The following is a 14,944-nucleotide window of genomic DNA, read 5'->3' on the forward strand; positions in this document are numbered from 1 at the left end:
AAAACTAGAGGTTAATTCAACCGGACATGGGAAATAGCATTGGTGTGGATAAGGAAGATGGTGGCCTATAGCAAATTTTCCATGCCTTGACTCATACCATCACATGCTCCCCAATAGGACCTACCAGACTATCCATCCTTTGTTGAGAATCGATTGAAGCCTCTCCCTGTCTAGTTTTCTACCCCTAGTTTGCTAGTGTTGTAGAACCTATATAGAAGGATAGCCCTTTTCAAATTCTCTCCACCCATTGGAGAAAGCTGTAACGGGATCCCCCTCACCAATTGCTCCCAAAGTATTGTATTTACCCCTCTATGTCTATACCTAACCGCTTGTAAAAGAGAAAATTTTTACCAAATTTTTGTAAAGCCCCACCCCTTAGGTTCTGAGTAGAGGAACCTAAATGCATAATCTGTAACAGGCCCCCACTTATCACCTGCCACTTAAAATATTGGCAGAGCTCGGCTGCGGTCTCTGCCATTGTACCCCCTATAGCTACACCCTTGGTTCCCAGTTCATATAAAGAGATAAAAAAATATTAATAAAATAAAACTCTTGTACAAACATGGCAATATCATCACCTGGTTAGCACAAACTGGTCAGAGCCACATTGGCAAAATATTACTTAAAGGAGCGGGTACTGTGGCACCGGTGATTGGTGGTTGTCTGGTTACGCCCAGTATCACACTGGATCCCAGACGATATGTTTGAAAGTTAAGACAAAATGGAATGGAAGTGTTTCCGGTCACAAGACACTGACGCTCGTCTACATCTTAGTTTCGCTGTCTATGGGTTTCTCGGTTTCGTTTTCCTGGGAGATCAGCTGGTACGGTTTCTTCATTTCATTCTCCTCGATCACCGAGTTGCCCATTTCGGCATCGCTTTTCTGAAGCTCGTGTCTGGACAGATGCTCCACTATTCCAGCGCCAAGAGAGTCGCCAAGCACGTTTGTGGTGGTACGGAGTCGGTCCCTGTAAGGATAGGAGCAGGTCGTGAGTGTTGGTTAACCAATCATATTCAAGCTCACATCTCCGACTCACATATCTAGGTGTGACTTATAGCTCCAACGCTTGCCAAATAACATATATTATTCACATAATTTTATTTTGTAACCTAGTTACTTTGTACGACATAATACATTTTGTAAAAATAATCGAAAAACGGACAAAAGGGAATTTGTCAACCCATGAACGCCAGTTTTTGGGCATAGATGGGTGTAATTGCGGCTCATCTTTGGCACATGGCCCTCTTATACATTAAACATGTGCCACGTAGTTTGCTCTGCGCCTTGCTTGCCACTTTTTTTGCAAAAATAGGCTGAGCAGAGTGGAGAGCAAGACGGGACAAGGATATTGTAACTCACTCCAGAAAACTGGCATGAGTTCTACAGGAAATCTATGCCAGTTTCTGATTGTCGTAGATTTCCATCCTGGCGGCCTGAGCTTCTTAAGAATTCAGGTGAACCTCGTAAAATTCTGCACCGCCAGAGGAGGAATAGAGTGTGAGAGCTGAACATGATGACTCCAGAGAATCCACACGCTTACCAATATGTTGCATATCGTAGCGTATGTCAGCTAACTCCGAGAACACTCGAGCTATGGCTTGTCCAAAAGCCGTGCGGAGATGGAGATGGTGTTGGTCTGGTTAGTACCCGAAGCTCTGTCCAGATCAAAGTCTACTGCTGCATCTCCCGAATGTTAGGGTTGAGCCGATCTTGAGATTTCAGGAACGATTTTAAAATCCGATGTCCGATCATTTTCCAGCGAATCGCGATTGTGAAATTTTCTTGATCGCCGATTGGGATCCGATCTTTCCCGATCCCGAATGCTCAACCCTATTCTTCTCTTTGGGAAAAGTCACCTTTTGGGTTGAGCCGATCTTGAGATTTCAAAATCCGATTTCCGATCATTTTCCAGCCGATCCTGATCGAGAAATCTGCTCGATCGCCAATCGGGATCTGATCTTTTCCGATCCCTCAACCCCACTGAATGCTCTTCTTCAGGCAACATTTTCTTCTCCATAACTAGGGAATGTAGAGCCTTCTTTCAGAAGAATTTATGAACTTCCGTAGGGGAATGTTTGACGACTGGGGTGCCCAGAGGGTTTCCATTTCTGTCCCTAACAGTTTTGCCCATTTTTGTTCATGAGGGAATAGATTAAGGCAGGTTTTGGCCCAATGACTGACGGAGCTGTACGCTCACACGTCCATCAGTGTTGATGGTTAGGCTCAGCCTACGAATTAGGTAAGCCTTGCTCTGGCCAGGAACTTTATTAAGATGGTGTAGGAAACACCAGTCTAAATAAATTCCTATTATGTCACCAAATGAAAATGTTACAAAATGAAATTCTCTGTGACAAAATATCATACCATGTCACAAAATAACATTCTGTGCCACAAAATGGGCCGGGGGCCGGTCAGTTCTACTTATTTTCTTTAACAATTTATGGAGGATTTTTGAGAGCTTGTAAATACTTACAAAAACCAATCAACTGCAATGATCAATGTGATGTCTTCTGTTGGCAATCCCACTGATGTCAGCACTATGACCATGGTGACAAGGCCAGCTTGTGGGATTCCGGCGGCTCCTATACTTGCAGCTGTGGCTGTGATACTACAAATGGAGAAAAGAATATATTACACACTCAGAACATTGACATAAATTATAAACCCCCTAAAACAAACAAAAAATCTAGGAGTTGAAAAGTTCATAATATTTGAGTCCCTACACTCTTTTCCATCTTGCCCTGATTGTTTTATCACGGAATTTAGGCAAAAGCCTGTGAGTCCTGCTCCCCCCCACTCATAGAGAAAGCCTGTGAGTCCTACTCCCCCCACTCATAGAGAAAGCCTGTGAGTCCTGCTCCCCCCACTCATACAGAAAGCCTGTGAGTCCTCCCCCCCCACTCATAGAGAAAGCCTGTGAGTCCTACTCCCCCCACTCATAGAGAAAGCCTGTGAGTCCTGCCCCACACTCATAGAGAAAGCCTGTGAGTCCTGCTCCCCCCCACTCATAGAGAAAGCCTGTGAGTCCTGCTCCCCCCACTCATAGAGGAAGCCTGTGAGTCCTGCTCCCCCCCACTCATAGAGAAAGCCTGTGAGTCCTGCTCCCCCCACTCATAGAGAAAGCCTGTGAGTCCTGCTCCCCCCACTCATAGAGAAAGCCTGTGAGTCCTGCCCCCCACTCATAGAGAAAGCCTGTGAGTCCTGCTCCCCCCACTCATAGATAAAGCCTGTGAGTCCAGCTCCCCCCACTCATAGAGAAAGCCTGTGAGTCCTGCCCCCCACTCATAGGGAAAGCCTGTGAGCCCTGCTCCCCCCAGTCATAGAGAAAGACTGTGAGTCCTGCTCCCCCCACCATTCATATAGAACCTGTGAGTCCTTCCCCCCCCACTTATAGAGAAAGCCTGTGAGTCCTTCTCCCCCCATCATTCATATAGAGCCAGTAAGTCCTGCTCCCCCCACTCAGAGAAAGCCTGTGAGTCCTGCCCCCCACTCATAGGGAAAGCCTGTGAGCCCTGCTCCCCCCACCATTCATATAGAGCCTGTGAGTCCTGCCCCCCCACTCATAGAGAAAGCCTGTGAGTCCTGCCCCCCCACTCATAGAGAAAGCCTGTGAGTCCTGCTCCCCCCCCCCCCACTCATAGAGAAAGCCTGTGAGTCCTGCCCCCCACTCATAGAGAAAGCCTGTGAGTCCTGCTCCCCCCACCATTCATATAGAACCTGTGAGTCCTTCCCCCCCACACTTATAGAGAAAGCCTGTGAGTCCTGCTCCCCCCATCATTCATATAGAGCCAGTGAGTCCTGCTCCCCCCACTCAGAGAAAGCCTGTGAGTCCTGCCCCCCACTCATAGGGAAAGCCTGTGAGCCCTGCTCCCCCCACTCATATATAAAGCCTGTGAGCCCTGCTCCCCCCACTCAGAGAAAGCCTGTGAGTCCTGCCCCCCACTCATAGGGAAAGCCTGTGAGTCCTGCTCCCCCCACCACTCATAGAGAAAGCCTGTGAGTCCTGCTCCTGTAAGGGGCTTATGGAATAACTGTGTCATTTGTCTGATCTTCTGCTGCCATCTACTGCTGAAAGACTAAATTGCAGGGCAAATATTCACAAAAGAACCCCCCCTACAGCTCAGAGAAAGATGGTATGTTCCAGAGAGGAAAAGCGTGTGCATACAGGAAGCTGCAGGCAGAAGGGGGACACATGTCATGCTAGGAGGACCTGCTGCAGGCTGCTTTGCCCATTAAGGACTTTCCTTTGCTGAACAAGGACCCTGAGAGACTTCACTATTCCTGCCTTGTGTGAGCTTGTAAACAGAGGTATGTTGGAGTGTGAGTAGAGTGAGGGGCCATACAGCTCGGTCAAGCATTAAAGCAGCTTTGTGTGCTGGAAGACAAAGCAGGCCCTGCCTGGAAGATTAATAAGGTGCACCTTGTTACTGACTTACTTTAAGAGAGGCCTCTCCTAGCCAATGCATGCAGGTTCTAACTAAAGACACTAGAGGGGTAACTACCACTATTTGTTGTGCGCACTGTCATATTGAAGTTATATGTTTTGCTTAGCTACTGTATACTTATTTCTTACCTTCTCTCCCGTTCCCATTCCCTTCCCCTCCTTTCTTTATTAAACTGTTATATATTGTTATTCCGTGGCTCTGTGCAGTTACTGCGTATATCATCACCTGCTCCCCATTACACTCCCCCCACCATTCATATAGAGCCTGTGAGTCCTGCCCCCCCACTCATAGAGAAAGCCTGTGAGTCCTGCTCCCCCCCACTCATAGAGAAAGCCTGTGAGTCCTGCCCCCCACTCATAGAGAAAGCCTGTGAGTCCTGCCCCCCACTCATAGAGAAAGCCTGTGAGTCCTGCTCCCCCCACCATTCATATAGAACCTGTGAGTCCTTCCCCCCCCACTTATAGAGAAAGCCTGTGAGTCCTGCTCCCCCCACTTATAGAGAAAGCCTGTGAGTCCTGCTCCCCCCACTCATAGAGAAAGCCTGTGAGTCCTGCTCCCCCCACCATTCATATAGAGCCTGTGAGTCCTGCCCCCCCACTTATAGAGAAAGCCTGTGAGTCCTGCCCCCCCACTCATAGAGAAAGCCTGTGAGTCCTGCTTCCCCCACTCATAGAGAAAGCCTGTGAGTCCTGCCCCCCCACTCATAGAGAAAGCCTGTGAGTCCTGCTCCCCCCACTCAGAGCGAAAGCCTGTGAGTCCTGCTCCCCCCACCATTCATATAGAGCCTGTGAGTCCTGCCCCCCCCCACTCATAGAGAAAGCCTGTGAGTCCTGCTTCCCCCACTCATAGAGAAAGCCTGTGAGTCCTGCTCCCCCCACCATTCATATAGAGCCTGTGAGTCCTGCCCCCCCCCCCACTCATAGAGAAAGCCTGTGAGTCCTATCCCCCCACCCATAGAGAAAGCCTGTGAGTCCTGCTCCCCCCACCATTCATATAGAGCCTGTGAGTCCTGCCCCCCCCCCACTCATAGAGAAAGCCTGTGAGTCCTGCTCCCCCCACTCATAGAGAAAGCCTGTGAGTCCTGCCCCCCCCACTCATAGAGAAAGCCGGTGAGTCCTGCTCCCCCCATCATTCATATAGAGCCTGTGAGTCCTGCTCCCCCCCACTCATAGAGAAAGCCTGTGAGTCCTGCCCCCCCACTCATAGAGAAAGCCTGTGAGTCCTGCTCCCCCCACTCATAGAGAAAGCCTGTGAGTCCTGCTCCCCCCACTCATAGAGAAAGCCTGTGAGTCCTGCCCCCCCCCCCGTCATAGAGAAAGCCTGTGAGTCCTGCTCCCCCCACTCATAGAGAAAGCCTGTGAGTCCTGCCCCCCCCCACTCATATATATATATATATATATATAAAGCCTGTGAGTCCTACTCCCCCCCACTCATAGAGAAAGCCTGTGAGTCCTGCTCCCCCCCCCCACTCATAGAGAAAGCCTGTGAGTCCTGCTCCCCCCCACTCATAGAGAAGGCCTGTGAGTCCTGCTCCCCCCACTCATAGAGAAAGCCTGTGAGTCCTGCTCCCCCCAACACTCATAGAGAAAGCCTGTGAGTCCTGCTCCCCCCACTCATAGAGAAAGCCTGTGAGTCCTGCCCCCCCCCCCACTCATAGAGAAAGCCTGTGAGTCCTGCTCCCCCCACTCATAGAGAAAGCCTGTGAGTCCTGCCCCCCTCCACTCATAGAGAAAGCCTGTGAGTCCTGCTCCCCCCACTCATAGAGAAAGCCTGTGAGTCCTGCTCCCCCCACTCATAGAGAAAGCCTGTGAGTCCTGCTCCCCCCACTCATAGAGAAAGCCTGTGAGTCCTGCTGCTGCCCCCACTCATAGAGAAAGCCTGTGAGTCCTGCCCCCCCACTCATAAAGAAAGCCTGTGAGTCCTGCTCCCCTCAACACTCATAGAGAAAGCCTGTGAGTCCTGCTCCCCCCACTCATAGAGAAAGCCTGTGAGTCCTGCTCCCCCCACTCATAGATAAAGCCTGTGACTTATTTACCTGATTGTTATAATCTGTCCAAAATTAAGGTCATAATTGTTGACTTGGGCAATGAAAATAGCAGCCAGGGCTTCATAGAGGGCTGTGCCGTCCATATTGATTGTAGCACCCACGGGTAGAACAAATCGGGTTACCCTCTTATCCACCTTATTGTTTTCTTCCAGACACTTGAATGTAATCGGTAAAGTTGCAGAGCTGGGAATAAATAGGACATGTAAGCCACATGGCAGGGTAATATGGTGGAAATGGAGCCAAGTCCAACTACTAACTGCTGAGGCCCGTCCACAAATTGGCGTAATTTATTATACATTTTACACCAGTTCATTCCAGTATGATAAAAGTCACACATTTTTGGACACTTTCAGCAAGACTTGTATCTTCTAGGATGTTTGTGCTTGCATGATATGATAGAGTAGGGCTTAGCGGAGAGGAGGTGGCCTATAGATGTAGATGTGCCCTCATTTACCCCATAGATTTGATATTCAGGACCTTGGATGGCAGGGATGCACCCAATGGCACAATTCAAAACTGGGGTTGTATAAGGCCCAGGCTCCACCATCTACTCCCAGAGCCATTATTTGGAGGAAAGGAGACTTAAAAAATTTCAACAAAAAAGTAAGCCCTTACCTTGAGGAGGTTCCCAAGGCTGTGATCAGGGCTTGCAGCAATCCTCCAATGAACACCCAAGGATTTTTACGGGTGACCAGAAAGTAAAGCAGAGGAAGGACAAAGATGGCGTGTATAAGCAGTCCTATAATAACAGTGATGGTGTACATGCCAAGCTGCCCGCCAACCACCCCCATATCTTCCATCTCAGCAATCTTCCCAGCAATCAAGAAGAGAATTCCCAGTGGGGCGTACCTAGGAACAAAGGAATCACACACGTCAGTTACAAAGTACTCAACTCACGGGGAACATTACTAAATCATGGATTCTGAGGTCTGGATAACAGCAAACCCTAGATAGATAGGTTACAGTCACCAGAACCAGCGTATAAGCCCAGCCCTGCAGATAGATAGGTTACTGTCACCAGAACCAGCATATCACCCCAGCCCTGCAGATAGATAGGTTACAGTCACCAGAGCCAGTATATCACCCCAGCCCTACAGATAGATAGGTTACTGTCACCAGAACCAGCATATCACCCCAGCCCTGCAGATAGATAGGTTAGTGTCACCAGAACCAGCATATCACCCCAGTCCTGCAGATAGATAGGTTACAGTCACCAGAACCAGTATATCACCCCAGCCCTGCAGATAGATAGGTTACTGTCACCAGACCCAGCATATCACCCCAGCCCTGCAGATAGATAGGTTACAGTCACCAGAGCCAGTATATCACCCCACTCTGCAGATAGATAGGTTAGTATCACCAGAACCAGCATATCACCCCAGCCCTGCAGATAGATAGGTTAGTGTCACCAGAACCAGTATATCACCCCAGCCCTGCAGATAGATAGGTTAGTGTCACCAGAGCCAGTATATCACCCCAGCCCTGCAGATAGATAGGTTAGTATCACCAGAACCAGCATATCACCCCAGCCCTGCAGATAGATAGGTTAGTGTCACCAGAACCAGTATATCACCCCAGCCCTGCAGATAGATAGGTTATCACCAGACCCAGCATATCACCCCAGCCCTGCAGATAGATAGGTTACTGTCACCAGAACCAGTATATCACCCCAGCCCTGCAGATAGATAGGTTACTGTCACCAGACCCAGCATATCACCCCAGCCCTGCAGATAGATAGGTTAGTGTCACCAGAACCAACATATCACCCAGCCCTGCAGATAGATAGGTTACTGTCACCAGACCCAGCATATCACCCCAGCCCTGCAGATAGATAGGTTACTGTCACCAGAAGCAACATATCACCCAGCCCTGCAGATAGGTAGGTTAGTGTCACCAGACCCAGCATGTCACCCCAGCCCTGCAGATAGATAGGTTACTGTCACCAGAACCAGCATATCACCCCAGCCCTGCAGATAGATAGGTTACTGTCACCAGAACCAGCATATCACCCCAGTCCTGCAGATAGATAGGTTATCACCAGAACCAGCATATCACCCCAGCCCTGCAGATAGATAGGTTAGTGTCACCAGAACCAGCATATCACCCCAGTCCTGCAGATAGATAGGTTATCACCAGAACCAGCATATCACCCCAGCCCTGCAGATAGATAGGTTAGTGTCACCAGAACCAGCATAACACCCCAGCCCTGCAGATAGATAGGTTAGTGTCACCAGAACCAGCATATCACCCCAGCCCTGCAGATAGATAGGTTAGTGTCACCAGAACCAGCATAACACCCCAGCCCTGCAGATAGATAGGTTAGTGTCACCAGAACCAGCATAACACCCCAGCCCTGCAGATAGATAGGTTAGTGTCACCACAATCACTACTGATACTCACCACATAATCACTGCGACCAATCTCATAATGGCCTCATTGAGGCTGTCAAAGAAGTCCTTCAAGGGTTTGCCTTGTTCTTTCATGTTGCCTATCACCAGACCAAAGCACATAGAGAACACCACAAGTCCCAGCGCATTAACTCCATTCACTGCTCCTGGGACAGGCACAATTTCCTCCCGAAACTTGGTCAATGTCTGCATGGCATCTGATATGTTGTTCATGACGGAGGCCAGCATGCTCTCATTTTCTGGCACAGGAATCTTGAACTGTTTCTTCTCATAGTTTGTCTTGAACTAAAGGAGCAAAAAAAAACAAAACAGAAAAATGCAGTAATATAAATAAATGTACATACTGTACAATGCAGCTTCTAACCTTGTGAATTATAACATATGTCAATGTTTAATCGCTACATAGTAGCAATTCAGACCCATGTGACCTTGTTCAGACCTATGTGTCTGATCCTCCCGTTACACTCCCTACTTTTGGTCAACACGCATTGGGTAACATACACCCCATGTTTTTAGCTGACAACTTATCAAATAGGGTGTATGACTCCGAATGTTGTAAGAGTAGAAGTTTTGGATATTGTAGTACCTGTTTGAAGCACGCTTCCACCATATTCGGAGGGAACATATTTCTGTCGAAAAAGAAAGACGACATAGCCAAACGTTACAAACCGTATACAAAAGAACATACAAAAAGTAATAATATACTGTAGTCCGAAAATAAGCAAAAACATCACAAGGCGCAGGAGTATTGGCGCCTATTAACTGGCAGGGGTGAGTGTTGGAGCAGGAAGAGATGTAAGAGTGGTTTAGTGACCCAGGCGCAAATTTTGGGAATGCCATGCCCCCCTTCATCAATGTTACACCCCTTTTTGTGCCGAAATATCTGATAATTTGGTAAAATTTCATTGATACCGGTTTAAAGAAAAATTACCAATCAATTTGGAAATCCAATTACACACCTGATTAAATCAAGAAAAGCGTCGGCAGCCGTGACCGTCTCGATTTTGCCCTCTCGATGCATATTTTCTTTGGTGCCCTTTCCGGGGTGGATGATGATGACGATGATGATCCCTATGATTACGGCAATGACCGTCGTTGTCATGTAATAGACGACGGCTCTTATCCCCATCTTTCCAGAAGCCTTACTGTCCAGGGCAGCCATACCTGCAAGTCCAGAAAAAGACACATTAATGGACTATGGAGGGTAAAGAGGACTTTTCATGATCATCGATTGCACATGAATAAACTGTATTTACCAACTTTTTGGAATATTATTGGAAACCAGGGACCACTTAGACAATGCCCTCAAGAATAGCCCTAAGTCATATCCATTTATTGGTGCAATGGGTCAAGACCTGGTGCATTATACAGATATGACAGAGCCAACTTATGCAGCTACTATGGGGTCCTTGGAGAGAGGGGGCTGAGCCCTGGTTAGTCCCATTCCCTGGTTTTCCTACCCAGTGTAGGACTCCATTCCCTACTGGGCCTGGACTTGGCCCAATGGACATGGAAGGGGAAGAAACAAACACCAGGCTCATCTTTCCTAGGGGGCAACAGAGGTCCCATTTTGATCTATGCAGTCCTTGGAGAGAGAAGGTTGAACTCTGGTTGGTCCCATCCCCTTTGTTACTGAGTAGGAGAACCTGCACAGGACTTCCCTTTCCAGAAGAATTGGAATTGGCCCAATAGACATGGAAGCATGACAAACACAAGGCTCATCTTTCTCAAGTGGCAACAGAGCTTCCATTTTGATCTAGGCAGCCATCGACTGAACCCTGGTTACTCCTATTCCCTTTTTACTGAATAAGAGAACCTGTGCAGGACTTCCATTTTGGATTTGGCCCAATGGACATGGAAGGGGAACAACACTAGGCTCTGCTTTCCCAAGGGCAACAGGAATCCCATTTTGATCTTTGTTATGGTGACTCCTGTCATCAAATGCACATGAATAAACTGTATTTACCAACTTTTTGGAATATAATTGAAAACCAGACAACATAGGCAACTCTCTTAGAAGTAGCTCCAAATCATATCCTTTTATTGGTGCAATGGGTCGACACCTGGTGCGTTATACAAATATGATTGAGCCAAATTATGGGGCTACAATGGGGCCCTTGGCTGAGCCCTGGTTGGTTCCATTCCCATTGGGTAGGCAAACCACTGTAGGACTCCACTTTCTATAGGGACTGGAATTGACCCAATGGACATGGAAGGGGAAAGAACAAACACCAGGCCCTTCTTTCACAGGGGGCAACAAAGGTCCCATTCTGATCTATGCAGCTACTGGCTGAACCAAGCTTGGTCCCATTCCCTTTGCAACTGGGTAGAAGAACTTCAATTTTGGAATTGGCCCAATGGACATGGAAGGGGAAGAAACAAACACCAGGCTCTTCTTTCCCGGTGGACAACAGAGGTCCCATCTTAATCTATGCACCCTTTGGCTGAACCCTGATTAATCCCATTCTGTTTCCTACTGTGTAGGAGAACCTGTGCAAGACTTCCATTTTCGAATTGGCACAATGAACATGGAAGGGGAAGGAACAAACACCAGAACCTTCTTTCTCAAGTGGCAACAGAGGTTCCATATTGATCTATGCAGCCATTGGCTGAACCCAGGTTAGTCCCACTCCCTTTGCAATTGGGCAGAAGAACCCCTGCAGGACTTCAATTTTGGAATTGGCCCAATGAACATGGAAGGGGGAGGAACAAACACCAGAACCTCTTCTCAAGTGGCAACAGAGGTTCCATATTGATCTATGCAGCCATTGGCTGAACCCAGGTTAGTCCCATTCCCTTTGCAATTGGGCAGAAGAACCTGTGCAGGACTTCCATTTTGCAATTGGCCTTTTGGACATGGAAAGGGAACAACCCCAGGCCCTTCTTTTCCAGGGGACAACAAGGCTCCCATTTTGATCTTTACTATGGTGACTCCTGTCATCGAATACAAGTGAATAAACTGTATTTACCAACTTTTTGGAATATAATTGAAAACCAGACAACATAGGCAACTCTCTTAGGAGTAGCTCCAAATCATATCCTTTTATTGGTGCAATGTGTCCACACCTGGTGCGTTATACAAATATGATTGAGCCAAATTATGGGGCTGCAATGGGGCCCTTGGCTGAGCCCTGGTTGGTTCCATTCCCATTGGGTAGGCAAACCACTGTAGGACTCCACTTTCTATAGGGGCTGGAATTGACCCAATGGACATGGAAGGGGAAAGAACAAACACCAGAACCTTCTTTCTCAAGTGGCAACAGAGGTTCCATTTTGATCTATGCAGCCATTGGCTGAACCCAGGTTAGTCCCATTCCCTTTGCAATTGGGCAGAAGCACCCGTGCAGGACTTCCATTTTGCAATTGGCCCAATGGACATGGAAAGGGTACAACCCCAGGCCCTTCTTTTCCAGGGGACAACAAGGCTCCCATTTTGATCTTTACTATGGTGACCCCTGTCATCGAATACAAGTGAATAAACTGTATTTACCAACTTTTTGGGATATCATTGTCACCACGTCGGGCACTATGAGCATTTTCCTTCAGTTTAACATACGGGGGCGAAGGCTGAAGAGCTGAGAACTCTTAAGCGAGGACGTCCGAAGAGAAAAACATTCTGTTCAGCGTCTATTCACCCGGCTTTTGTTCTGGGCTGATGTAGAGTGAAACTGGATTTTTTCCCTAGCCCGCAGCCCCCAGAAGGGCTTGTTATGTCTTTATATCGGCACAGTGTGACCGTTTCACACTCGCTTAAGGAGAAAGGGGCCAGGAGCCCAATAGAAAGAGAGGGGATTGAGGGAGATTTTTCTTGTTTGCAAGTTCTGTTTGCCCCTCACGTCATCCCTTTCACCATTCGAGTGTGTGTGAGGCAGCGCGGGGAGAGAAATCGCCAGGGCTACACTTGGAGTTGGAGAGGCATCCTTGTTTGTGGTGTCCATTGGCGCTGCAAGTTTCCCAGGGCCCGTCACAGACCAGAGGGGAGGGGGCGGCGGGGGCCACCGGGCATGGTGATGAATACAATATTAGGGATGTGGGAGAGAGATTTGCAGGGGATTAAAGAAGAACATACATCTACTCGCAACAATGGAGGCTTTTGCTAGCGGCCTGTGAAAGAGAGAACGACTGGCACAAAGGCCCATGACACATGACGGATACAGAACTAACTTTATTGCTCCTCCATCAGGGATCCGTGTCAGTTCGCCATTCAGCGCCGGCAGTGATTAGTACCTCCGATAACACTGAGCGCTTGTGACAGTAGCGGCCACTACACAACTCTGCATTGTCCGTCACAATATACAACAACACGTTTATACAGGATGGGCTGCAGGGGCTTGTACTGGACAGGGTTAAAGGGGGGACATAAAATATCATCACCGTATGTAAGAATGTACTGAAACCATCTAAAGTAGGTTATCGATTCCTACTCTTAGATTATACAATTGTATCTAGTCTTACACAATGAGCTCAACAACCCGAACTCCAGACTGATACATTGTAGCAAACTAGCAGAGAGAGTTGTTCAGCTGCTGCTGATGTTTCCAGTCCAGACAATGCTCTGTGAGCTCAACAACCTGGACTCCAGACTGATACATTTTAAGGCTTCGGTCACACCTGCGTCGGGTGACCATTTGGAAATTCCATCCCCCATTCTGCTTGAAAAATGTGCATTTTTCGGGTAGAAACCACTGAAGGACCCCATTCTAGTCCATGGGGTCCGTGGGTTTCCGTGGGTAACTGCTTTGTAAGCAGTTTGGGTTTCTGTTTTTCGGGTCCCCAAGCAAACCTGAAGAAAAGAAACCCCAACGCAGGTGTGAATCTAGTGTGACAAATTAGCAGAGAGAGATCGGTGACGCTGCTACTGATGTATCCAGTCTAGACAATGCTCTGTGAGCTCAATAGCCTGAACTCCACACTGATACATTGTAGCAAATTAGCTGAGAGATTGGTGGAGCTGCTGCTGATGTATCCAGTCTAGACAATGCTCTGTGATCTCAACAGCCTGAACTCCAGACTGATACATTGTAAGGCTTTGGTCACACCTGCGTTGGATGACCATTCGAAAATTCCATCCCCCGGTGGCTCAGTGGTTAGCACTGCAGCCTTGCAGCACTGGATGTATCCAGTCCAGACAATGCTCTGTGAGCTCAACAGCCTGGACTCCACACTGATACATTGTAGCAAATTAGCTGAGAGATTGGTGAAGCTGCTGCTGATGTATCCAGTCTAGACAATGCTCTGTGAGCTCAACAGCCTGGACTCCAGATTGATACAATGTAGCAAACGAGCAGAAAGATGTGTGCAGCCATTGTTGCTGTATCTGGTCTCCACAATACTCTGTGAGCTCAACAGCCTGGACTCCAGACCGATACATTGCAACATATTAGCTGAGAGATTGGTGAAGCTGCTGCTGATGTATCCAGTCTATACAATGCTCTGTGAGCTCTTGCTACAATAAATCAGTGGACATAAAATTGAGTCTATTTGTTTAATTCACAGTCTAGAAGTAATACAATGATATATACACGTGTGATATTAATCTCTTGCCGCTGCCGCTGATATACATCTGGGTGGTGGCTGCTTAGTTCTGCAAGATTGTACCTGTAGGAGTTTGCAGCTGCAAGACAATGACAGCACTAGTCCCCTGAGGGAATATACTATCCCTGCCTTCACCATTGCTGTATGTATTCCAACTATGGAAGATACCATGATGCAGTTCCCCCTGTCTCGTCATGTGATCCGACAGGTTCCCGGGAATTACAGGATCTAGCTCAGCTCTGCAGTGAATGTTATATGGAATATAAGCTAAGGTTAAGGGATGTAAAAAATAAAAACAATTAAAAACAGACCTGTCCCCTAAACAGAAACAGCGCCACTCATATCTCTGGTTGTGTCTGGTATTGCAGCTCATCCCCATTCACTTTACAAATTGAATTCCTTCAGTTTTTCCAGAGCTCTGCTCGCTGTCAATGAATGATTCCTATTCCTAAAACCCCAAAGAAAACCCCTTTTGACCAAACCATCGCAATGAAAATTGATGATGTGA

The 14,944-nt window shown here is 47.8% G+C and overlaps 1 protein-coding gene across 1 annotated transcript in view; it reads right to left on the minus strand.

Moving 5' to 3' along the window:
• Window positions 1–331: 331 nt before the first annotated feature.
• SLC1A3 (solute carrier family 1 member 3) overlaps window positions 332–14,944 on the minus strand; it is a 41,333-nt gene continuing 26,720 nt past the window's right edge. Inside the window, exons 4-10 of the mRNA XM_075268040.1 lie at window positions 9,861–10,065; window positions 9,488–9,530; window positions 8,894–9,186; window positions 7,109–7,342; window positions 6,482–6,676; window positions 2,475–2,609; window positions 332–968 (exon numbers count right to left, since the gene is read on the minus strand). Of these exons, the coding sequence (XP_075124141.1) occupies window positions 764–968; window positions 2,475–2,609; window positions 6,482–6,676; window positions 7,109–7,342; window positions 8,894–9,186; window positions 9,488–9,530; window positions 9,861–10,065 (1,310 nt within the window). The 3' untranslated portion in view covers window positions 332–763. The remainder of the gene's footprint in view (window positions 969–2,474; window positions 2,610–6,481; window positions 6,677–7,108; window positions 7,343–8,893; window positions 9,187–9,487; window positions 9,531–9,860; window positions 10,066–14,944) is intronic.

Source organism: Leptodactylus fuscus, chromosome 1 (assembly GCF_031893055.1).
Source record: "Leptodactylus fuscus isolate aLepFus1 chromosome 1, aLepFus1.hap2, whole genome shotgun sequence".
NCBI lineage: Eukaryota > Metazoa > Chordata > Amphibia > Anura > Leptodactylidae > Leptodactylus > Leptodactylus fuscus.